The sequence below is a fragment of the Dicentrarchus labrax genome, unplaced genomic scaffold, assembly GCF_905237075.1.
Source record: "Dicentrarchus labrax unplaced genomic scaffold, dlabrax2021, whole genome shotgun sequence".
Classification (NCBI taxonomy): Eukaryota; Metazoa; Chordata; class Actinopteri; family Moronidae; genus Dicentrarchus; species Dicentrarchus labrax.
This window is the reverse complement of record NW_026136718.1, coordinates 9,231,287-9,255,042: the sequence shown is the minus strand read 5'-3', so window position 1 is coordinate 9,255,042 and position 23,756 is coordinate 9,231,287. Positions and strand designations below refer to the sequence as shown.

At 40.3% G+C, this 23,756-nt stretch overlaps 2 protein-coding genes across 3 annotated transcripts in view; one reads left to right on the top strand and one right to left on the bottom strand.

Moving 5' to 3' along the window:
• The window catches only part of prg4b (proteoglycan 4b), an 8,762-nt gene extending 7,532 nt beyond the window's left edge, over positions 1–1,230 (top strand). Inside the window, exon 13 of the mRNA XM_051376318.1 lies at positions 463–1,230. Within this exon, the coding sequence (XP_051232278.1) occupies positions 463–572 (110 nt within the window). The 3' untranslated portion in view covers positions 573–1,230. The remainder of the gene's footprint in view (positions 1–462) is intronic.
• Positions 583–23,756, bottom strand: tprb (translocated promoter region b, nuclear basket protein). 2 transcript variants are annotated; one of them, XM_051376316.1, is made up of 51 exons: positions 23,583–23,756; positions 23,131–23,235; positions 22,967–23,040; positions 22,354–22,450; positions 22,158–22,261; positions 21,866–22,030; positions 21,513–21,605; positions 21,260–21,340; positions 20,809–20,896; positions 20,499–20,639; positions 20,255–20,358; positions 19,294–19,491; positions 19,059–19,166; positions 18,724–18,950; positions 18,377–18,540; positions 18,050–18,192; positions 17,196–17,344; positions 16,850–17,012; positions 16,536–16,670; positions 16,312–16,452; positions 15,927–16,095; positions 15,170–15,336; positions 14,482–14,634; positions 14,214–14,330; positions 13,787–13,990; positions 13,518–13,705; positions 13,179–13,326; positions 12,725–12,862; positions 12,451–12,582; positions 12,143–12,273; positions 11,835–12,045; positions 11,594–11,740; positions 11,158–11,356; positions 10,837–11,030; positions 10,291–10,364; positions 9,906–10,102; positions 9,430–9,720; positions 8,791–8,945; positions 8,602–8,679; positions 7,900–8,088; positions 7,635–7,790; positions 6,157–6,250; positions 4,301–4,461; positions 4,121–4,174; positions 3,929–4,014; positions 3,365–3,474; positions 3,172–3,270; positions 2,864–3,008; positions 1,824–1,942; positions 1,605–1,697; positions 583–867 (listed from the first exon to the last, which is right to left on the bottom strand). In XM_051376316.1, the coding sequence occupies exons 1-51, from the start codon at positions 23,731–23,733 to the stop codon at positions 818–820; spliced, it is 7,080 nt and encodes a 2,359-aa protein (XP_051232276.1). In that variant the 5' UTR covers positions 23,734–23,756; the 3' UTR covers positions 583–817. The 2 variants fall into 2 exon arrangements, with proteins under 2 accessions (XP_051232276.1, XP_051232277.1); XM_051376317.1 differs by having other exon boundaries at positions 3,929–4,011.

The following is a 23,756-nucleotide window of genomic DNA, read 5'->3' as shown; positions in this document are numbered from 1 at the left end:
TGCCTAACGAGGACCATGTGTGTCTGGGTGTGTGTGTCAGGGTGGGGTGGGGGACTAGGCAGATGTAAAGGTCATTAAGGGCGGTTTCCATTCACCTATGGCTCGAGTTTATTATGGAGAAACCACAGTAAAAGTTCCCATTTTGATGATGGTACCTATAGTTTAAAGAATGCTGTAGTTCCTGAGGAAAATATTTCACTCAGTTTAAAATCTAAAGTAGATGTCTCACGCCAGGAGTCTGTCTAGTCATTTATGTCACTGAAGACACACTACTGCTTTTAAAATTAATGTCCTGCTGTAGCCAAAAGCTGAAGACAGGCCTGCTTGAAGACGCATAAAATCCTGCCAAATTCATGTCCACTAAAAGGGAAACTGGCAGGAACACGGATAAAAAGTACATCTTCAATACCATGCATATTTTAAAATGCTTAATTAACTAATCAACCATTCTGTGTTTTGCAGCCAAATCCTACAACGTAAGGGTGGATGGTGAACGTCCTGTCATTGCAGCTCCTCCAGCCAACACGCCACCTCAGAGCAACAACATCTTCAAATGCCCAAAGAAAGTCTGATCAGAGAGAGTTGTGTTTTTCTAATAGTTTATTACATTCTTCATAAAACACACTGCTTCAGCATAGACTCATTAAAAAATAGGTACTTTACAAGCACATTCAAAATGAAACCAAAAACAACAAGCTTCAGAACAACAACATTATCGAGTCTGAATACAGAATCTGAACTCTATGATTGGAAAATGTGTTTCTGACGGGAATGAAAAGTTATCCGATAATGGTTGTCAGGTTTTCTCATTAGTGCTTCATCTGGCGAAACGTCTTCCATGGACACCCCGAGGAGGAAATCCTTGACCTGTTGAGATATACATTTTTTTTTTTTAAAACATAGCCTGCTATACTGATGTAAAGATTCTGTACAGTGGCTGTATAAAATGTGTATGAAATATAAAAGAATGAGAAGAATGAAAGTATTTCCTCTGTTATTTTTCTCAACATCAAACTGAATTATTATACACCAACATATATTAACTGCAATGACTGGTAATTACAATGAAACAAATGCTTTGCCAGGATTTAAGTTCACATTATGACTGTTGTTAATATTGTATTTTATTATTCAAAGTTGTGTTTTTTTTTTTTTACAAGTCTGAAACATCAAACTGGAAATCTGCAATTTTATATTTGACTTACAATAAATTACAATATTGTTTCAAAAGTGTGTGTATGGAAGATAAATCAGAGTGATACTACCAGGTTTACTGATTTTGTTTCTGTATTGTAGCAGAAAATAATTATTCTCTTGCAATACATGAACTTTACAGCATAATTTTGTTACTCTTGCTTTCAATCATCATAAACAAATGCTTATAATCCATTTGCAATACTTTTGTTGCAAATACACAATTAGCCAGATAGACTTTGAAGAGAATTAAATGCTCTTTATGAATTTTAAACACCTTGTTGTATTAGCCTGAAAATGAGCAATGGATTAAGTGAGCACAGAGCTAACGAGAGCCTGAACAGTTTCACAGTAATGAGCAACATTAGCTGCCTTACTACCCAATTTGTGTGAGTACTTTCATATGTTACCTCTCTTCATGCGGCCACCACGGTTTTCTGGCCAGCGCTGCAATTGTCTGCTGGTTCCAGGTCTAGAGGGTCTAGGTGGAGCACTGCTTGTATCTAGAAAAAAAAAAAAAACGCAGCACAGTCAGAACTCAACACTAATTAGGACACACAATGAGAGATTAAATGATAAAAATAGTAATTTACAGCAGGGATCTGAATAGTCATGTGGCTACACTGTACCTGCAGAGCTGGAGGAGGGCTCCTGGCTAGTGGAGGGGCTGGCCTTGTCAGATGGCTGACTTGGCTCCTCTATATCCCCCTGTGAGACCACTGGTTCCACTGACACTTCTGCACTGGACCTGGAATAAACAAACCAACATACAACATGCATGGGATCTGATCAAATTATATAGTCCTGCAGTCTTAAAATCAGCTGAAAAACATGAATGAAAGATCACAAAAATCAACAAGGCACTTTTTATAAACCTGCTAACTTTCAGTAGAGTTTTATATTTGATTCAGCTATTGGTGCAATGGATCACAGTTGATCCCTGATCTGTACAGACTTCCCAGCACAATTCGACATGCACGTGAACTGTGGACCAAATTTAAACCTACACTTTCACTGCTGCTGTTACTTGTAAAGTAATAATTCCCTAAATCTCAATGTGAAAAGGTCAACAAGACAGATGCATGCTGTCTCACTGAATTGCAATAAAAAACAACTGTTTTAGAAGCTTTCGACTCAATTCAGTGAAATCCTGTAGGCTGTGACTTCTCAGTGCTGTAAGTGGGAAACTGGACATGCTTGTCGTTGTAGAAATGGATAATAAAATTATGTTTATTGTAACTGCAGCCTTCCCCTTAACAAACAGCTCTGCTCACTGGAGCAGCTACAGTCTCTGCCTGGGGCACAGCAGCGTCAGTGTTGAAAGGCTATTACTCATGACGTAGAAACCAATCAGATATTGGAGTGAGACCAATCTGTGACTGTAAACTGTGGTACAATCCGAACTGTGAGTTTTGTGATCCGCTGCACTCCCTAGACTCAGCTATCGTTATTAACAGCGGGAGAGAGAGAAACAGATTTATAGCGAATAAGGAAAGGGTCACATTTTGTATCAGTCTTGAAGTGTGCATGGCAATAAATAATGACTGTTGCAGTTGAAGGGCAGAGGAAAGCCAGCTGACTGGAGAGCCAGAGGTCTCAATTTAAACAGCAGCCAAAAAAAAAACCCAGACACATGAAAACACAAACAGCTGAGAGAAGTGAGCCTCACCTATCAGTGTCTGGCTCCAGGAAGATGTTGTCTCTCTCCTCCCCTGTGCTGGCTGCTCCTGGCACAACCAGGCCCGGTGTGGACGTGCTCACCATGGGAACCGACTGAGAGGCGTGCTCAGTGGTGTCCTCTGAGAAGACAGTTACTGGAAGAGAAGAACATAAAAACAAGATAAAGACACACTGATTGATGTTGTTCTGACGATGCTCCCAAATCTGAAAATTATTTTCAGATGTTGAGTATGTTGATGAAACGGGTGGGTGCATAGATAAACAAAACAGATCTCAGACTGACAGAGAGACGGATACCTGGTGCTGAAACTTGTAACGGTGTAGTGGGAACGCTGCGTCCACCAGACTCCTCTTCGTGAGTTGCTAAGAACAAGGAGCTTTCATACATACCAAGGCCTGAAGACAAGAAAAAAAAAAAGTTGTTTGTGTTGTGTTTAATGCTGTTTTTACATAAGCTGTTACTCTACATGACGTGGTGGAGGTGGAGTACCTCCTTGTGATGCGAGCTGTCCAAGGTCAGAGTGCGAGGACGAGCTGGTCTGTGGCATGTCGTCTGAAAGACCAAACCTGAAGCGAGACACACCTGCCACATGGGGAGAACTGACAAACACACACACAGTTATCCAGTGCCATAAAGTATTTTAGGTTATTTTTACCACAGTTTTCTATTTATACAAATATCGAAATATACATGCAAGCCTCCAACTCTAAACATTTCAAAATATATAATTGTTCAAGACTATAACTTAGAGGTCTGAATACATTTTAAAGTCATATAAAAGATAATAAATGAAAGTAGGATCCAGTAGACTAGGACACAGAGTGGTGCTCCTGACTTTGCTCTCAGTTATTTGCATGGTAGGTTAATGTGATATTGTGTACAGTGTATAGTGAGTTGTGTCTTATGGTGAAACCAAATTTCCACATTGTGGACCACAAGTATTTGTATTCATATTATATGACCATACTAAATCATAATATGTGAGATCATGTACTGCATCATGAGTTTCCCCAGACATTCTGACTTTCTGGTCTGCGTACGTGTGAAACTTACTGGATGGCCTGGTCACAACCATCAGAGCGATGAGGCAGAGTGGGAGTGCTGGGAACCATCCTGTCATCCTCATCAAAGAAATGCTGCTGCAGAGAGAGAAAAAGCAGAAAATGTTGGACGCAAACATGCACACAAACACAGTAGTAAAATGTAAATGTAGTTACTGTAAATTCTAATTATAGGAGGACTTACAGCGCTGGCTGACACCCCAGGAGTGAGCTGAGGGACTCGACGAACAGGGATACGCTGTGAAGTAACGTTAAAAATTGGTTAGCTGTGCATGTGATCTACAGATAGAGATAATATTAAAAAGGTTAATACTAAAAAAATGAGTTTTCCTTTCCTTACTAAAGGACAGATTACTCTTCATACCTGAACCTGAGCAGGTGGTCCCAGTTCTGATGTCAGGGCGGTGTGGATGTTCAAGCGAGGGGGCAGCTGATGTGATGGTCTCCGTGGCGACTGGGGCATCCTTGTACCAGAGCTTGTGATAGGTTGTTCTGCTGAGAAGGCCTCCATTGTGCTGCCCTCGACTAAAACAATAGTGGAAATGCTCAAATAAACAGCGGCCCATTGTGAACAAAACTACTTATCAAAGACCAACTAACCCACTTTTCATTAAATTATTAATAGGCACTGAAATTCTGAGACTTGGAAGAATTTGAAATACTACAACTCATGTTTAAGGTAAAAAAAAGTTAATGAGAGAATAAATAATTGTAATTCTCTTAAAGGGGTGAATATATGGAACAGCTGTAGAGGAACTGAAAGTGTGTGGCACAATTTGAACATTTAAAAAACAATTAAAAAAGGACAACTATAAAAACTATAGGTCGTGTTTTAGGTGGAGAAGAATATACAGACCAAAAGGGAGAACATTTCATCTAAGATTCACTGAGAATATTGATTGAGATCAGAAAATACAAATTGTAAGGAGACATTTAACTTCTGATCTGGAGAGATAGATGGATAATACATTTGTAAGGTGGAGAGAAAAAGGAATAACAACTGTATGTACACTCATAGAGGGGAAGACTTTTGAAAAACTCAAAGGAGAATTTAATTTTAGAAAACGGGGATCTGTTCAGATATTTACAGCTGAGACATTTCTGATATAGAAATAAAAAAAAAAAAGAATTTCAGCAGTATGTAGTGAAGTGATTGTAGGATTAACAGTTGCATACAAACGAAGCCCTTCAAAGATTGTTTTTAAACTGCACAGTGGATTACAAAAAGGAAACGGAAGAAATTCATTATAAGTAAAACTGAAATGGGAACTGTAATTGAACATTAAACTGTTGAAGAGTGAGCAGAATGCAACAAGCTCTAAAAGATGGAGGAAATTCAGATGGAAGAATTTAATCTGCTGCTTTTTTTTTATAACACCCCACATAAAGAAATATCAACAGTTGTGTGGGGAGATGAATGCAAGTCACTTACATGTTTCTGGGTCAAGTATAAGAATACAAACATTCTGGGACAGTTATTCAGAGCCATCAGGAAATTTTATGTTACAAGACTCTCAGATTGTGTACCTGGGATTAATACCTGGTGGTATAATTCAGAAGAAATCCTGCTGAACATTGTAGAGGGAACAAAGGCTACTCCAAACACTGACTCACTATGTTAAGGACTAAAGAAGGGACTCATGAACAGTGCTTTTAAGTTTATAAATACTTAAAAGTAAATAAAAAGGTGTTATAGTAGCAGCTATAAACTGAACTATAAACTTTCAGTTAAGTTATATTGTTCTCTACTGTACTGTTTTACTGGGAGTGATTATTAATGGTTTGTTTTTTCTATTCTTTAATCCGAAATTGTTTGTGTTTCAAATGTAAATAAATATTTTATTAGATCTGAGAATCTGTCTGGTTTACTAATGAAACCAGTATTTTATATTTTTCTCATTTTAAAAAGCCTAAGGCACTCAATTTGTGTGTTTTATGCTTAAAAACAGCTATATAGGGCTACAACATGAACAAATTATCTTGAATCATTTGATTCATTTTCCAAGTAGACCAACCTTTATGTGCCTTTTTAGTTGGGAATGACCTTTATTTTGGCTACCACTTGTACCACTCTTCCCTTCAGACAGACAACAACATATTACAACTTTCTCAGTCATCGTGTCAGATAACTAAATGGATGGCGGGACAGTTTGTGAGCGCATAGGGAGGGACTGAGGTAGATCTACGTATGTGCATTTGACAAGGTTTCCTGGATCTTACAGCTGGGTGTCTGGGAATCTGCTGGCCTCTGGGTGGAGTCAGACGCCCCCAAACTCTCCTCGGTCTCTGTGCCCGGGTCTGTTACATCAGCTCCCTGAGAGTAGAGAGAACAAAGGGAATTAATAAAAATAAAAAAAAAGAGAAAAGGAAAACCATGAGTACAATCTTAAAAAGTTAAAGTGAGAAAAATAGGAAATGTGAAGATGAGTAGTAAAGGGAAACAGGAGTTTGGTAGAATGAGAGGAAGCAGCTTATGGGATGGTTCCCACACAGTACAGACGGCAGGGTATACCGGCAGAGCACCATATACACATTATAATTAATTCTCTTTCTATATGGAAGAAAGCTCCATTCAGAAAGGGATAAAAGCTCTGGGTTAAGTACTTCCATATATATTAGTTTTCAATGCTGAGGACCCATTACAGAACCCACACAAACAGTAGGTGAACTAAACGCACAATTTCAAATCAGCTTTTTTTGTGTACAAATTTAAGGGTCTTGTCCATGATGCTGCTTCTAAAAAGAAAATAACCTTTTAAAGCTAGCGGGAAAAACCCTGTATTGGGAATCATTAGCTGTAAACCACGATAGATATTTAATCTCCCTTTAAAATACTACTGTACTTTCTCAATATTGTAAATACATTTTTAAACCTGAGATGATTAAAAAAAAAAAAAAAAAAACACTTTAATCCTGATGCTACCATAGATACAAAAGTAAAAAAATAGGGCAGCATTATACAGCATGGTGTGCCGTTCAAAAAGAGAGCACACTGTACCTACACGACCTGACATATATTGTTTAGATTTAAAGAAATTAATGTTTAAATGTGACTTAAAGACTAATTTAGTTAATGAGTGTTTAATAAATATGTTAAATTATTTCATTATTCAGTGATCATCTCTGATTTGTTTAGTCTCTTTTAAACTTTTCATCCAGGTTTATAGAATTCAGTAAGTAAATACTCCCTCATAATACTCTTGTGTGCAGAGCTGACACCCGTAGTTTATGTTCAATTTGCTTGGTAATAAACTTCAGTCATCGTTGCAGCTGGTATGGCCCTTTTTTCTTTTAACAACTGGCTTCAAAAGTAATCCATTTAAAAACACTGGACAGTAGTTAATGGTATTCCCCACTTCAAACAACTTTCATACATGCAGATTACAAATGAAAGGCGGTTACGTGTCCCTTTGCAGACACTGACTCATCCCGCTTGAGCAAAAAGGTAAACAACTAAAGTCAACACAAAAACACAGCTTTCACGCAGACAGAAAGTTACAACACGGAGTAAAATGCAAGTGACATTTAAATGAGACTGTGGAAAAACTGAGTGTGTGAGCTGGAAAGGGTACCTATCCCTGACTGAAAGTGTGGGAAGGGTTAACACGGTGTACTGGATGTGAGAGCTGAGTGGGTGAGGACGTATAAAAGGTCAAAGTAGTTACGGTAAATACATTATGTGTCATAGGTAATCGAACCTCTGTGTCATCTCCTTCGTATGCCTCGTTGCCGTCTCCGCTCCCCTCGTTACTGTCCTCTCCTTCTTCCCCCATTTCTCCATCGTCTTCCTCCTCATCTTCTTCATCTTCCTCCTCCTCTTCTTCCTCTTCCTCCTCTTCTTCCTCATCATAGTCCTACATTGAGCAGTGGACAAATCATGAGTGGCAGGAAATCAAAACCCAAACTGGCACCTAAGGACACTTTACATATTGCCTTTTAAAATGCTTGACAAAAACTCTCTACCGGCTCTTCTTCCTCTTCATCATCCTCTTCCTGGTCCTCCTCACTCTCTGTGTCTGTCACTATGACGATTACTTCATGCTCCATCTGGTCAGGGGTGTCACTTCGGCTCAGGGTAAGCGCCAGTTCTACTGGGCGGGGGAAAGAGTCTGCACCTTCATCTCCTTCCTCCAGTGCTGGAAACTCCTCAGTCTGCAGGGCGAAACAATGGATACAATAAACAACACTGTACTCATTTAAACTCCTTTTGAATAACTAATATCTTACAAAAACATTAATCCGACTGATGTGGACTGAAGTTCCTCTTCATCAGGAAACAACTAATTTAACAGGAGAAGTGAAGATCATATTGAGAAATGCTCTTAGTCTTCATTTCTATTCTATTTGTGTATATATATATATATATATATTTTATACAGTAGAGACCTGCGCTATACGAAGTGTCGGGAGAGAACCTGTTATGATTGATTGATTTATTTATATGTATGTGAATCAATCAGTTCTCTACCGACACTTCGTATAGCGCAGGTCTAGACCGTAACCTTTATAAAATTTACAGAGACCCAGCAATTCCCACCATGAGCAATGAGCACTTGAGAGTGTGAGTGACAAGGAAAAACATCCAGCACATTAAGGCTCTAGGTAGGCGGCCACCAGGCTTGATTGTCTCACTACTAATATTGTTCATATTAAGTGATGACCAACCTGGCTTGCTTCTGCACCGTCACTGTCTGTTGGCACCACCCCCTCAGCCTCAGCATTGTCCTCCACCAACACTTCCTCCTGAGGAGAGCACAAAACACTTACATGACGCCCACGTCATTATTAAAAATAATGGGGAAAAAAACACCACCAACAACAAAACAATTAAGATCTTCTATGTAATCTTCTCACCTCTGGGTCCACTCTCTGGATAATGCGCAGCTTCTTGGATATCGGAGCCCTGGAGGTATCCTCCTGGGTGGTCTCTGTGTCAGTGACCATGGTGGAGCTCTCCTCCTCCTCACGAGGCCTCTTGGACATGGAGGAGGTTCCTGGTGTTGCTGAAACTGGAGATGGGCATTGTTTAGATTTCTCCACGATACTGTGGGTAGAATTATACTTTGAGAACCATCCATGTCTAAATTGTGGCTATATTATAACAGAAAAAATAAAAGTAAGCAAGTAATACATTAAATGGAAACTCAGTGGGGCTTGCTGCACTCATGTCTTTCATCGTTTAATTGGTTACACAAGAAAGCAAAATGGACTTGACTGTACTTGTTCCTCAACTTTTATGATAATTCCAAAATTTAGCATCTGTATAAACATCACCAACAACAGTGATTTGTTTTGCAAAACACGAGCCTGGGTGTTAAATCTTGTATTCTGAGTTCATTATAATATGAATATGTACCTCTGCTGTATCCTTTTTAAATATTTATCTCCTATCCTATCCTAATATCTTCCCAAAATACAGCAATTTTATACATTTGTATTGCTATTCTACATAAACCTATCATCATCTAAACTTTAAAAAGCGTATTGTCTCACCAGTCCCAAACACAGAGGAGGTAGAGGACGTTGAAGGCCATTCCACCTGCGAGCTAGGTGTTGCCTCAATCACCACAGGTGGTGGCTCCTGATTGGCTGGCTCTGCATGGGTCACGCTCTGTTGCTGAGTTGGTTGGACAAATGCTGTAGCCTGTGTCTGGGTCTGCTGCACATTCAGCATGGGACTGGCTAATGTGGTCTGGACGTTGGGGCTGGCGGAGCGCACAGAGCCGCTGGCACTGCCGTACACAGTCACATGCTCCACTGGTGGGCCTTCAGTAGACTGCATGGCTGTAGAGGAGTTAGTGGAAAGCAGATTCAGCTTTTCATTGAGCTTGTGGATGCATTCATCAGGCTTAACACACCAAACATGTCCTTTGTAAAGGTATGCCTTTACTAGAATAATTATTGACACTCCTCTTTAGGGGCAATACTGCTTTGGAAGCTTATGCCTGCAGCTTTGCAGTTAGACTTACCTTCCTGGGTCTCCACCTGTGTGGTGGGCATGACAGTAGCTGTGGGTGTTGGGGTGGGTACAGTGGCTGGGGTGATCATAGGCCTGATGCTTGCTCTTGGAGTAGGTTTGTTCCCTGGATTGACAGGCTGCTTGCTGGCTGTTGCCACTACAGGTGTTGGCTTAATGTTGGCAGTGGGAGGCTCAGACGTGCTGGCACTGACCGAGACAAAGATTAGGACATGAATAAACACTCTACTAATGTACATTTTATGCAAGTCAAATCAAGTGTTCTAAAGAGCATCCCGGAACTGTAGGGAAAGTTTAAAGTTTTCAATTCTATATATTCATGTTGCACTGCTGTGTAAACTTATAACTGATGGTGTTTTAGTGGTTGTGTATCATACCTGCCCCTGTCTGCAGCTGGGGTTGTCTTCAGACTGATCTGTCTCTGTTCTGTGCTCCTCTGCTGCTCCTGGGTCTGAAAATCAGGACAGAAAGACAAAGTCATGATGGAGAACTTAGATTATCAAGTATGTGTTCTTCTTCTCAGATGGGATACTAGTGGAAAATTATTCTACATGTTCAGTGTAGATGAGCAGCTGTACAGCCTCGTATTATAACATTTGCAGTTTAACCCTTTTTTCCTCAGTTTTAAAACATAAATTCGAATTAATCCAATCATGGCCCAGCTCTAATTTAAAACATCTGTTATAAGTACCTAACGTGTTTGTTTCTTGTTATTGGTTTTGCTTTATGCCTGTTATAGCAATTTGCATCAACAGCTGGCTGGATGTATCATGGGTACTCATGTCTATTGGATGCAAGTTTAAAATAATAAAAAAGAAGTTACTAATAAATTCAACTGTTTGTCTTTACATTATGTACTCAATACAAGTATTCTATGTAAAACTAGAGAAAAAATAAAAAAAGTATTTTAAGCAGACTCTCACCTTGCTTGGACCTGCCTCAGGTGGCTCATCTCTCTGTTCTTGTCTCTCCTGTTGGCCTCGCAGGTCTCTCAGTTCTCTCTCCTGTCGACTCAGGCGGCCCTCGTATTGAGACTTGAGAGCGCTCACTCGTACCTCCAGTTCTTCACGCTGTTGCTTTAGCTCCTCATTTTCCTTCTGTAGCTGGTCTTTGGTGCCTGGACATTAACGTTTTAAAATGTAGGATTCAAATACAGAAAAAGCAACGCTTCAACTGGGGAATATAGAAGAGAGGAATCTATAAAATATCCATCATTGGTTGTAATATGAGAGACACCCTCTCACCCATGAGCTGGTTGATCTTCTGTTTGGCATAAACGATGGCCTTTCTGGTCTTCTCCTCCTTTTCAGTCATCTGTTGTCTCAGCGTGTCCTCCTGAGAAGCTTTATCCTGCAGCTCCTGCCTCAGCCTGTTCAGCTCTGCCTGCAGCCTGGAGGACTGCTCCTGGGCATTGCGCCCTTCAGTCTCACGCTCTGTAACCACCTGTCGCAGGCCAGGAAGACATGATACTAATGAATGAATGTATGCTGTAAAGGACAAGCTTATTTGGTGGAGCATTGCCTATACATTGCCCCTTTTAGAATACGTTTGTAGTAACGCAAACTGTTAAACCAAGCTTTATTCAAACTGTTCACAGTGCACAAGTATGACCTCTCTCCCTGAGAGAAGACTAAGAATAAATGAGTCTAACTACAGAGGCTGTAACTTGTGGTGTTTAACCTTGTTGAGGTTCTCCAGTTGTCCCTCCAGCTCTTTGGTCCTGGCTTCGGCCTGGCTCAGAGAATCTTTGAGGTTCTGCAACTCCTGAACTGAGGCTTGACGAGCCTCCTCGTCTTGGGATGGGCCTGCTGCAGCCTCGGCAACCATCTGGAAGAAATTAAGTGTGAAAGATTAATTATGCTCAAATGCATTTTTTGTTTAAAGACTAAGGCCGTGAGGTTATCAGCTACTGAGTACTCACCTTGTCGTGTTCCACCTTGAGTTCATCATACTGAGTCTTGTAGCGGCGTCCAATCTTCTTGACCTGGGTGATAGTTCGCGCCTTGTCCAGGAGTTCCTGGTTTTTGTTATCCATTTCCTTCTCCAGAGAATTCCTCTCATCAGTCATCTTACTCATATTGTCACGCAAGTTCTGTATCTGGCTTTGCAGGGATGTTGTCAGATTATTGGTCCTATAGAGAAAAAGGATAGGTAGGATGAAAAGGTAGACGCTTGACTAATATCCTGCTTAATAAAAATGTAACAGTTACATCATTTATAACCCCTCACCTGGCAACCTCTCCTTTAAGTCTGGTGCTCTCCTCAGTGAGCTGCTGAATGCGTTTGAGATGTAGCTCCTTCTCAGAATGCAGACGCTTGTACTCTTCTGGATCTGAATCCTTTTGCTGGCTCACCAGATTCTAAAAGAACAACAAATGTTGTGTGTTAGTGGTGTAAAATGATATAACATTGCTAACATTGCTATAACATTAGGAATAAAAACAGCCAATGAAGCAAGAAATTCTACTTTTCTAATGACAGATGTATTTTTTCCCTTCAGCATTATTAGGTTTTTTCTTTCTAGACTTTTCCCTGACCTGTGTTCGAGCTTTCCAGCGTTTGATCTCCTCTTCCAGTATCTTCTTCTCCACCTGCAGCATGCCGCTCTTCTCGCTCAGCTCCGAGTTGGCCTGCTGCAGTGGCATGATGTCTGACTCAAGCTTTTGTACCTGAAGCACACAGAAGATGAGTTGACACATCTGGATTTTGACATTGACTCTGGAATACTTCTCAAAAATGTAACAGCTTGTACTAACAGGATAATGGAGTAAATTAATATTTTAAATTTAGAGTTTATTCAACAACCACTACCTTAGCTTGGGTTTGCTGCAGTTCTTGCTCCATCTTGTCTTTCTCCTCTCTCAGCATCTTGTTGGTCTCCATCAGGATGCTCATGGTTTCGGTCTTCTTCATCAGCTCATCATGCTGAGCCAGGGTCTTTGCTGTCACCTGAGTAAGAATAGCATACGACCTTTAGTCACAAGTGTTATTTCTAGGTTAGAGTCCTAATGGTGAGGCTGTGCATCTGAATATTTGCAGTATATCTCGTTGAGTAAAAATGTCCTTGACCACACGTTGACCTCTAGAGGTTTTCTTTACACAGATTAATCAACGTAAAGAGGGGTGCAAAAAAAAAGCACACATCTGAGTCCAACAGCCTTTATGCTCCCCACACCTGCAACGCTGCAACCTTATCTTGTTGAAAAAGTGGTTGTTATAAACAACATATTAGGCAAATGTAAGATCAGTGAGTATAAAAACATACCTGCATCCTCTCCTTTGCGGCACTTAAGCTGTCCTGCACCTCCTTCAGCTCTCGTTCCAGGTGCTCCATCCTCAGACGGTAACGCAAACTCTCCCCTTGGGCAACTTCAAAACGAGACTCTGCAATCTCCTTCTCGCGACGAACAAACCTGTGATGGTGACCAAATAAGGATATCGTAAATAGTGACAAGCATGAAAAGAACCATGAGACCACGGATAGGCGGTATAAATGGTCAACCTCATTTGTTCTGCATTTCCTGATTTAGTATCAAATGATTTTATTTGCAAGATTCCTCAAGTACAAGAAAGGATTGTGTAATTTGAGATAAACATGTTTTACCTGAGAATCTCAAGGACCTGGTCTTGAGATTTTCCCTCTTCAGTCAACAAAATGTTCATTGAACTCTGACTGGTAGCACGTTGCAAATTTTCAGCCATCTTGCTGCTAATCGTCTGGATCTGCTCATGCAGGAGGGTGTTCTGCCTCTGCAACTCTTCATTGCGGTTCTCCATCTTGGACATCTCCTCCTATGATATGAGCAAAGAAATTAAGATGGAAAACTGTCTGGTTATCGCCTATAGATCTATCAAATCCTTTTGACAGCCAACCTTGAGGATCTTTTCCTGTTCCTCCCAGGAGACCCTGGCCTCCAAAAGTTCAGCACTGATCCTCTGGGCTCTCTCTTCCAGTTGGTGTTTGAGCTCGACAGCCTGCAGGGCCTGAGCTTTAGCAGCCTGCAAGTCTTCCACATCTGCTGCATGCAGCAACATCTCCCGCTCGTACTTATCTTGGGCTTCAGCTGCCATCTTAGCCTTGAAAATGAGAAACAAGATTTGAAATGATCATGTCAAAAGATATAATTATAAGCTATTTCTAAAAGATATTTGAGAACAGGAACTAAGTGGTGATCAGTATCAGATTCATTGATTTTAATAACATAAGGTGATTGTATCGGCCTTATCTGGAACACTCTTAAAAAATATGAATTAATTCATTAAGTCATTATTTTTAACATTAAATTTTATAATTGCTTACCTGCTCTTGGCTGTCTTGTAGAGCTTGCTGCTGCTGGGCTTCAGCCACCACCACTCGCTGTAGCGCCTCCTGGTGATCAGCCTGGGCACTGCTGAGACTTTTCCTCAGACTGTTCATCTAAAATAAAACAGTTTTCTTTATTTGTATAATGTTGAATTTAACTGACCACCAAAACACTGTTCAGAGGGTCAAACTATTTAAGGAAAATCTAAAAAAAATTGTCACAATAAGTGTAAAAAATTGTTCAATAATGTGGGTTTTGACATACCTGTTCGTCCAGAGAGGCCAGCGCTTTCCTGTTCTGCTCATCTGAGTCTTGTTTCCCTTTCTCTGCTTCAGAAACCTTCTCCTCCAGCCTACGGTGCTGCATCTCAGCCTCCTTCATACGAGCTTCAATGGATGAGCGTGCCTGCTCCGTTACCTGGTCAAATATAAAATTTCAAACAATTATATTCACCAAAATTTCCCAATGTGCAAGCCCAAACATACCATGTCATGAAAAACGTTTTGAACTTCAACAAAATTCCAATTAATAGTAACCAAATATCAAAAGTTATTCAGATAGAAAATGTCAAATGTTGGCTTGTTTTAAATAAAAAAATCAAATGTGTGTAATTAGGATGTAAAAAAATAAATAAAACAAATTCAAGCATGACTACTTTCAACAAATAGTTATGTAATTTGCTTAATTAGCAAGAGGCATGCTGAAAACCTGTTAACAGTGTGACATAATGCACATCTGGTAGACAGTTGCACAGGAAAATGAAATCATGCAACAGAATGACATATTTTTAATAATGAATAAATTTCTGCATATCAGAACTTAATGTCAGATCAACACCACAGGTGCTTCCAACATAATTGCTCACACAAGTATTTATAATAACTATCATTTTTGTGTACAATAGTTTTATGAGAGGTGGCACACTGAAATCCAGTTTGGGATTATTTTGCACCTGTTTCTCTTTGTCCAGAGACTCCTCGAGGCTCTGAGCCATGGCTCTGTACTGCTCCATGCTGGAGGTGGCAGCCCTGAGGCTCTCTGTCAGCTCCTCTGCTCGGGCTTCAGCCAGCCGCAGGCGGCCCTGTAGGTCCTCTCTGTCTTGATCTGAGCACTGCAGGCCTGAAAGAAGAATCAGAGGCAGAAGTGAGGGATGCAATTTGCCAACAGTGCAATTAGTATGTGCTTTTAGGAGGGGAGGATGGATTGTGGACTGATGAAAACGCCATTACATTGTTAAAAGTCTGAGCTAAAAAACCACAAACATCAGAAGAAGTGTGGCTTGGACAGCTTTTACTGTATACATCTCATATAAACTGTTAAACAACACGAGACCACATCATCTTTACGTATATTAATTTTAAAAAGCAGGTCAAGTACAAAAATGGGTGAGTCGACCAGAAAAATGGACAGAACCTGTAAAATCTGAGCAATTTACTTGTCTTATTACATTCCCAAAATGTAAACTAGCATGTAAATGGTCAGTGTGGTGCACAATAATTACACAGACAGTAACTTTATAATAAAGCTATAAAATATTTGATTTCCAATGATGTTAACCTAGGAATTGTTTTGCTTAAAATCTGAGGTGAGGTGATTTGATTACAACCAGTGACAATACTATACATTTAATAGTGTACATGTATGCATTCCTCTGTATTGTGCTGTTGTGTTACATGCGTGTGTGTGTGTGTGTGTTAGTTTGTGCCTACCTCTGATAATAGGTGTGGAGGGGGAACTCAGGGTGTGTCGTGCTTCGCTGCTGCCTTGCTGCAGCCTGAGGGTGTTCAGCTCCAACTCGGCAGCATTCAGCAGCTCCTTTGTCTTCTGCTGTAAAGCCACCTGTGACTCCAGCTGCCTCTTTGCATCCATTAACTGGATCTGTGCATGAGAAATGATGTAGTGTACGGTAAGCAAACAGTCTGTACCTTCAGTTTTTATGAGCTGAGGCATGTGAATGTGTGAAGAATGTTCAACACTTTACGAGGAGTTATTCTTTAAACACTGTATTGATTCATCAGTACTCCACAAGAGCTTTGAAGAATGACTAAAGCAGACATAATTTAGGTGGAACCATGAAAACAATTTTACGCTTACTTCCTGGTTTCTGCTGAGCAGGTGACGCTGTTCCACCTCATTCTCCAGCCTCTTCTGCAGCTGGGAGATCTCTCGTTCCTGCTTCTCCAACTGACTGTTTAGACGCTGACGTGTATCCGTCTCAGAACGCTCAAGAGTGGCCTGAAAGAATGCAGCAGTTATCATTTTGAACTGTGTTTGTGTGTGAGAGACAATGAGTGAGAGATTTTGTACTTATTAATTACCTGAATAGTCTGGAGGTTAGACAGCAGCAGGTTCTGGGTCTGTTGTTGGCTCTGGATTGTCTCCTTCTCTTGATTCAGCCTGGACTCCACCAGCTTCAGCATGTCCCTCTCCTTACGTAGGCTCTCTACTTGGCCCTAAAGGACAGGAGGAGATAAGTCTAGATGGCTCAACGATTCCCCAAGCAACCACATATTTAAATCAAGCACCACTGCAATTCTCCTCAGTGACGATGAAATGCAAAGAAAACAGGCTCAACTCAGGCACACTCAACACCACCATGGAAAAGGACATGGTTGCTGGAATGAATACAAACCTCAGCCATGGTGAGTTTCTCTTTGGCAGCTCTCAGATCCTCATTCAAAGTGTGGATGGTCTGCTCATGCTTCTGTGTGTCAGCAGCCATCTTCTGTCCTTTCTCTCTGAGAGAAGCAATCTCTTTCCTGTATCGCTCAACGTTGTCCTGCAGCATCTCATACCTGATAATGTTGACACAGACATCATTTTAGTGACCTGTGTGCTATGTTATTTATTCTTTAAACACATTAGGTGTCAAGCAAACCAGAAGAAGTGATGGCCAAGTGTTGCTTTGCTTAAAAGTTACTTTACAATAGTAGTTACTTTCGTAAAGCTGTTCCTGCTCATGTTTTTTTTAAACTTACCTCTTAGAGGCAAACTCTAGCTGGGTGGATATTTTGGCATTCTGGGAGTGAAGGTCAGAAAGCTGCTCCTGAAGCTTCTCGTTCTGCTCATTCATTGTCTTGTCACTCTCCACACGCTCCTTCTTATAGGTGGAGAACACCTCCTGCAACTGTAGGTGCAACCACACATTTTTATTTTATATCAGCACACTTATTGTTATCTGAGACATTCGTTACACAGTCCTTTGACCCATTCATATAAATATATGAAACATCAGTGTTACAGAAACCTGGGTCTGCAACTGTAGTACAATACACAACACTGCTGAACCACTGAATAACATTTTCTGATGACTTTTCAATAAAATAATATCACCAAATACACCTAAATCTTTTTTTGTTTAGTTTCTTTCCGATTTGTCCACTTGGCACAGCCTCTTCCCTTTAATTATCCAGCATCATTGGCCAAAAAGTGTAATAATCTTTGGGGCATTCAGATATATAAATATAGACACATTGCCATCTAGTGGCAGATGTGGGACACTAAAGAGCCAAGCTCACAGGTTCAGTGGGTGACAATGTCAAATACTGATGCACAGACAGACATCTGATCTTTCATTGATGAACTGAAATTTGAACTGAAAATAGCTGAAGCCATTAAAGTGATTTACAGTAAACTAACCATTATGTGAGTCTGAGATTATTCATTTAATAATAATAATAATAATAATAATAATAATAATAATAATAATAATAATAATGATGATACACTTCATGTCTGTTGTCATTGCTGTTGTTTTGACAGTCAAATGCAACTGTAAAACAACTGCAAACATGTTACAGTTTAAGTCCTGTTTGACAAACGTGGCACTCACCTGTCGCAAAGCTGCCTTTGCCTCCAATGCTTCAGCTGACTCTGTTGCCATGGAGACAAGTGCGGTGGGCGTTCCTGTGGTGGGGATGGCTGAAGGTGAGCGTCGGGGGGTGGAGGTCAGGGAGAACTCCTCAGGTGGTGTACCTTCAGGAAAAAAAACACTCACAAGTTTAGCCAGAATAAATCCTCACAACACTGTGTATAAGGGGAAGTGACAAAACTGACTAGAACTGAATTACTTTAAACTGCTCGTAACCATAATCAAAGCAGTTAAATGTGCACGTACAGGATGTCCTATATCAACAGTATACAGGTTCATCTTGGTTACCTTGCTGAGGGAAGCTGACTCCAGTTGCCTGGGCCAGCAGCACACGGTACATGTCCCTCTGCCTCACAATGGACTCAGTCATCTTAACCTGTTGGTTGCGTTGCTCCTTCAGGGACTCCAGCTCAACCTGGGCTTTATCCAAACTCTGCTCCAGTTCACCACGCCTGCAACAGTTCATTTTTTTAGCCTTAACTGACAGTTGATCATCGTTGGTTACTAATAATAAATGAATAATAATGGATTTAATATAAAAGATGGCGTTCTTGGATGCTTTGATTTGGATACGTAGACAACACACAGAAAAGACTGATGTACAGTTCTGTAAATCAGAACACATTCTAACGTACTTATTGCCAGTGGCCTCAAACTCCTCCTTCTCTTGGGCATCACTGAGCTCTCTGAGGGCCACCAGAAGACGTTGATTCTGCTTCTGTAGCTCCTCCACACCACGGAAAGTCACCAAGTGTTGGCTGATCACCTCTGATGTGCTACTGATGTCAGCAGAGCTCACCTCCTCTTCATGAACCACATGGTTTCCACGCGCCTCCTCCAGCTCGATCAGCAGTACACGCACCTGGAAAGATCAAGGAATGGCACAGAAGATACAAATTGGAGAAATCTGATACACTTTCTGAAAATAACAAGGATTGTCCTTTAAACTGGAGGAAGAGAGAGGACCCACCTGCTGTGCCATGTCTCCCAGCTGCAGTTCATACCGCTGGTTGTCCCTTTCAAGAACAGAGGAGCACTTGTTAGCCTCATCCGCCTCCTTCTGCAGACGGTGCACCTCCTGAAGTAAACCAGTTTTTAAATAGGCAAATTATCAGTATCATATAATATTGAAGAAAAATGGAAACATGATCTAATAGAAAATCCCATTCCACTGAACACACATACAACTAGTCTGCATTACCCACCTTAACAGCCTGCTCCAGCTTGGCAGAGAGACTAGCCACTGACTTCTGCATGCGCTCATGTTCGTCCCTTTGTCGTTTCAGGATAGGGGCCTTTGCTTCCACTTCCTGTACAATGTCATCCAGATACTTGTTGACCCGCTTGTTCTCCAGTCGCTCCAACTGCAGCTGCTCCTGGCTCTCCACATATGCTGTATACAACTGGAAATACAGACGACATTTTGTGTCACACGAGCAGCGACGACGACTGTGCTCACCAGGGTTTGAAATTAACACCCACCAAATGTGGGTAAAATATTGGAAGGCGTGGGTTTAAGGACATCCACCACATTTTGTAAGGTATATAAAAATAAAATTAAAATATACAACAACCATCAATAAAAAGACGCGCTCACACATGGATACACTCTTACTGTATCAACCTCATTAGTTTACTCATGGATCAGTTTCAGCTTGATTGATTAGCTAGATTGATGAGAATGCACAGGCAATGCACTGTTCAGTTTGTAGGGAGCAACTTTAATTAATTATCTAAATGTTATTCTTTTATTTAGCGCATAGGTTTCAAAAGTGGCAGATAGCATGTCTTGCGACAGTGGCAGGCAGTGAAAAAAGTTCGTTTTAGACCCTGCCTGGTGCTCACTGTTAGTCGAATACTGTTTACTGAGCAATAAGCACAAGTAGCTCAATAACAACCAGTCTGGAAATACTAAAACAGTCCCATATTGGTGCACTGTTAATGCAGCAATTCAATACTGAGGTGCTAATTAAAACCAAACATAAGCTTGACCTTAACATGGCCTATAGACTGCATTGCATCAAGTGACATTAGAAATCCATCCTGGAAGTCCATGCACATAAATATTAAACTAATTTTCACAAGGAATCCCCTCAGACTTATTTTGAAAGTCTACTAAAAAGGTTTATATTAAAGTAATCTGAGTGTTGAAATGCAGTCACATACCTCTGTCAGCTTCATGCCAGGCTTTATCTTGGATACAGCAGCTGCTGTTGGAGACATTGTGGTCATTTGCTCCTCTGAGAGCATAGATGTTGTACCGACAGGGCCTAGACATTCAAAAAGTAGAGATCACAGGTCACAGTTGTTAATGCAAGTTAAGAGATCAATGCATGGCTTGGGGTTGGTTTACTTTAAAATGTCCACAGCATAAACCAGTGCAATGAATATAACAATCAATCCAACAGACCTCTAAGTTTAGAACTTGACAGTAGCTCATTGGCATTGTCCAACTCTTTCTCAAGACCTTGGATCCGCTCCTTTAGCTCAGCAACACTCTTGTCTGTGGCACCATTCATCTCCTGCAACTTCTCCTCAAGAGCCTTGTTGGCTGTGGTGGAAGGAGTAAACGTCAGGGAATACCAACAACCAGAAACTAAACTAGCAGTTAAGCAACTGAGCTAAACAAACTGAATAAAAACATATGACTCTCTTCTTTAAGGAAGAAGTACTAAATAATGGGAATGGTAGTTGTGGTTTATTCTGTGACAGCCTTGCACCTTCTCCAGCATCCTTCAGCAGTTTATGAAGCTCCTCCACTGCCTGACTCAGCTCTTCACTTTTTGCCTCCGAATCTGCTGCTGCTCCCTATGAAAAAAAAAAAAAATAAATTAGCATCCATGTTCTTTTCAGCACTCTGTTTGAAAAGGAGAAATGTGTAGTAGTGTGGAATCACTGCAACATGTCTGCATTTAAGTTCTGGCTGCTACTACATTCACATAGCCCATGGAAGTTGCATCACATCTCTTATTTTAGAAGTTGTTGAAAAAATACCACAAATTCAAACATAATTTTATTATTAAAAATTGTATCTAAACAAACAAAAAAGACATAAAGTGTGCTTGCATATTCTGAAAATTTGAAACAAAAAGTAAGATTAATGATGGGGAGTAAATGCTTTGGTGGTCCAAAATACAGTATCACATCACTTGCTGTCATACATAAACATACCTTGTATAAATTGGAAAGCTTAATGTTGGCATTCAGCTCATTTCTGAACTTTTCCTCCATGGTGGCTTGTTGTTCCTTGGCCTAAAATGAGATCCATTCATACACTTCAATCAATAAACTTCACACCGAGTGCTACAATACTGATCAGTCTGTTGCAGAATGTAGAGTACATGACAAACATTTAATTTTTGTTTCTGTGGAAAACAAGACAGGATTAGAACTTGACATAGGCTGTAAGAATTATCACACGCACCTCTTTTAGTTTGCTGATCAGGTCCTCATTCTGTTTCTGATAGTGTTCATTTGAAGCCTTTAAACTCTCCACTTGGTCTTTGAGTCTGTTCAACTGAAAGTCACAAGCAAAAAAGAAAACGTATTAACCAGGATGGAGGCAATCATTCATAACTAAAGTGCTTAGAAGAAAGTTAAAACATATAGAAACCGCTAACAGTAGAGTAGTGGGTAGTAAGTGACTGCAAAACTGCAACGTATCTGCCATGTACCATGTCTTTTATATGGATATGGTTGGTGCGTCACACTATAGCTGTTTTCTCTATGTCATTCAGCTTTAACCATCTTTATGTAAGTACAAAAACAGAGACATGCCTCATCTTCCTTGTTCTCCAGGTTGCACTTCAGTTCCAGGACCTGATTTCCCTTCTCTCGGGACAGGGACAGCAGTTCCTCACTCTTAGCCTTCAACTCCTCATTCAGCCAAGATGTTTGGCCATGCAGCAGCTCCTTTTCTTGTTCCATACGCTTCTCTTTGTACTGTAATGGCAAACCACCACAACTTCTTTCGGTTACTTGTTTATACGGGTTAGGTATAAGGGAACATGTACAGTGCAGAAGAAGGTAATAGCTGTTTACAAAGAGTAAAAATAGCATTATAGCTCACTTTAATGTTGACTTCAGCTGCTTCAAGTTCATCCAACTTCATCTGCAGGGTCATCTTAGCGGTGTTTACCTCCACCAACTTATCATTGAGCTGCCGGAAGTCATCTGGTGGAGTCACAGAAATAACATAAGTGCCACAAGTCCCCTGACCGTTAGTGTGTACAAGTAGAAATAAGACGTTTCTGATCTGTACATACCATTTAAATGTTCCACTTCCAAGGATCTCCTCTCCAGTGTTCGCACAAGCTCTTGCTTTTCTGCTTCCAGTTTTTCTTTGGCTTTTGACAGCGAAGTCTAAACAAATTATTACCATATTTTAACCACAGAGATTGCTGGTGTAGCTAACAAATGAATCACTACTTTCACTGACAACTGAGAATCTGGTAAAATCAATACAACCATTAGTCAGTTGAACATTTCAGCTTCACAATTCAAACATTTGCTCCATTTTTTTCAACGTGTTTGTTTATTTAGCATTTTCCAATATATTATTCTCCACACGTGTGTCAATAGACAATTCTAAGAAAGATACGACGGGTAGCTACGGTGCTTTCACTTTAACTTTAGGTGAAGGATTATGTTGACAAAGACTACAAAAAAATACAATAAACAAATTAGTCTCAACATCAGGATTACACAGAAAGGCTGCACTACAATTAGCACATTAGTTGATTAAGTAATTACTATGCCTTTTAAAGAATCAGTACAGTTGATATAATGTGTTAATCACTGCTAACTCTGTAAAACACAGCAGCATAAACAGTAACATGACTGAAACAAACTGTTTATATATTAAAATATCTGACTTACCTGCTCTGATGACAACCTCTCCTGGGTGGATTCATACTCTCTGTTTTTGTCTCGGACACCTTTAAGTTCCTCATCTAAAGGAGGACAACAAGTATAATGTTAATACAACCCAGAGAAGCTTTAACTCTTTATATTTATATATATTGCAATAAATTCACTCTTACCGAGTTTGGTAAACTCCTCTTTGAGTTTAAGATGCTCTTGAGTCTTGGACAGAAACTCCTCCTGACACTGAGCAAGCTGTTTCACCTTTTCAAAGAAGTGTTGCTCTGTAAGAAAAAGACCGGCAGAAACGTTTAAATGTTTATATATTATATTATATAAACATATATTATATTATATATTATATTATATTTACCGACCGTCGTCTTCTGTTAACATTAGCTCAGTTAGCACAGCTAATGCTAGCGTTACCGTCAAATCGTAGCTATTGATAAGCTGCAGTTTTACTTTATCTTTTAACCCCCAACCCCCCCCTGAAGGCTGTTTACAGACATATAACTTAACAACGTGAGATTAAAACATCAGCGTGTTTACTTTAACTTTAACTTTAAACTAACGAACGTGTGAGCATCGTGAGCACCGAAAGCTAACGACACAGCAGGCGATATCTTACCGCTGTCGACCCGGAACTGTTCCTGTTGTGCTTTCAAACAATCGATTTCATATTGCTGATCAGAAAGAATCCTCTCTAGTTTGTTCTGAACTGGTTTTGGTAGCTTAGATATCTCGGAACTGTCCAACTCCTGCAGCAGCAGTGCCGCCATTTTTCCGACAACAAGAGGCTCGA

Bases quoted from the DNA above. Each gene is read 5' to 3' on its own strand.
- tprb (XM_051376316.1), bottom strand. From the start codon at position 23,733: ATGGCGGCACTGCTGCTGCAGGAGTTGGACAGTTCCGAGATATCTAAG. The intron at 18,193-18,376 runs GTAACCAAGATG...TTTTTCCTGAAG, and splicing joins AGTCAGCTTCCCTCAGCAAG to GTACACCACCTGAGGAGTTC. The intron at 7,791-7,899 runs GTAGAGAGTTTT...TGCTCAATGTAG, and splicing joins ATGAAGAGGAAGAAGAGCCG to GACTATGATGAGGAAGAAGA.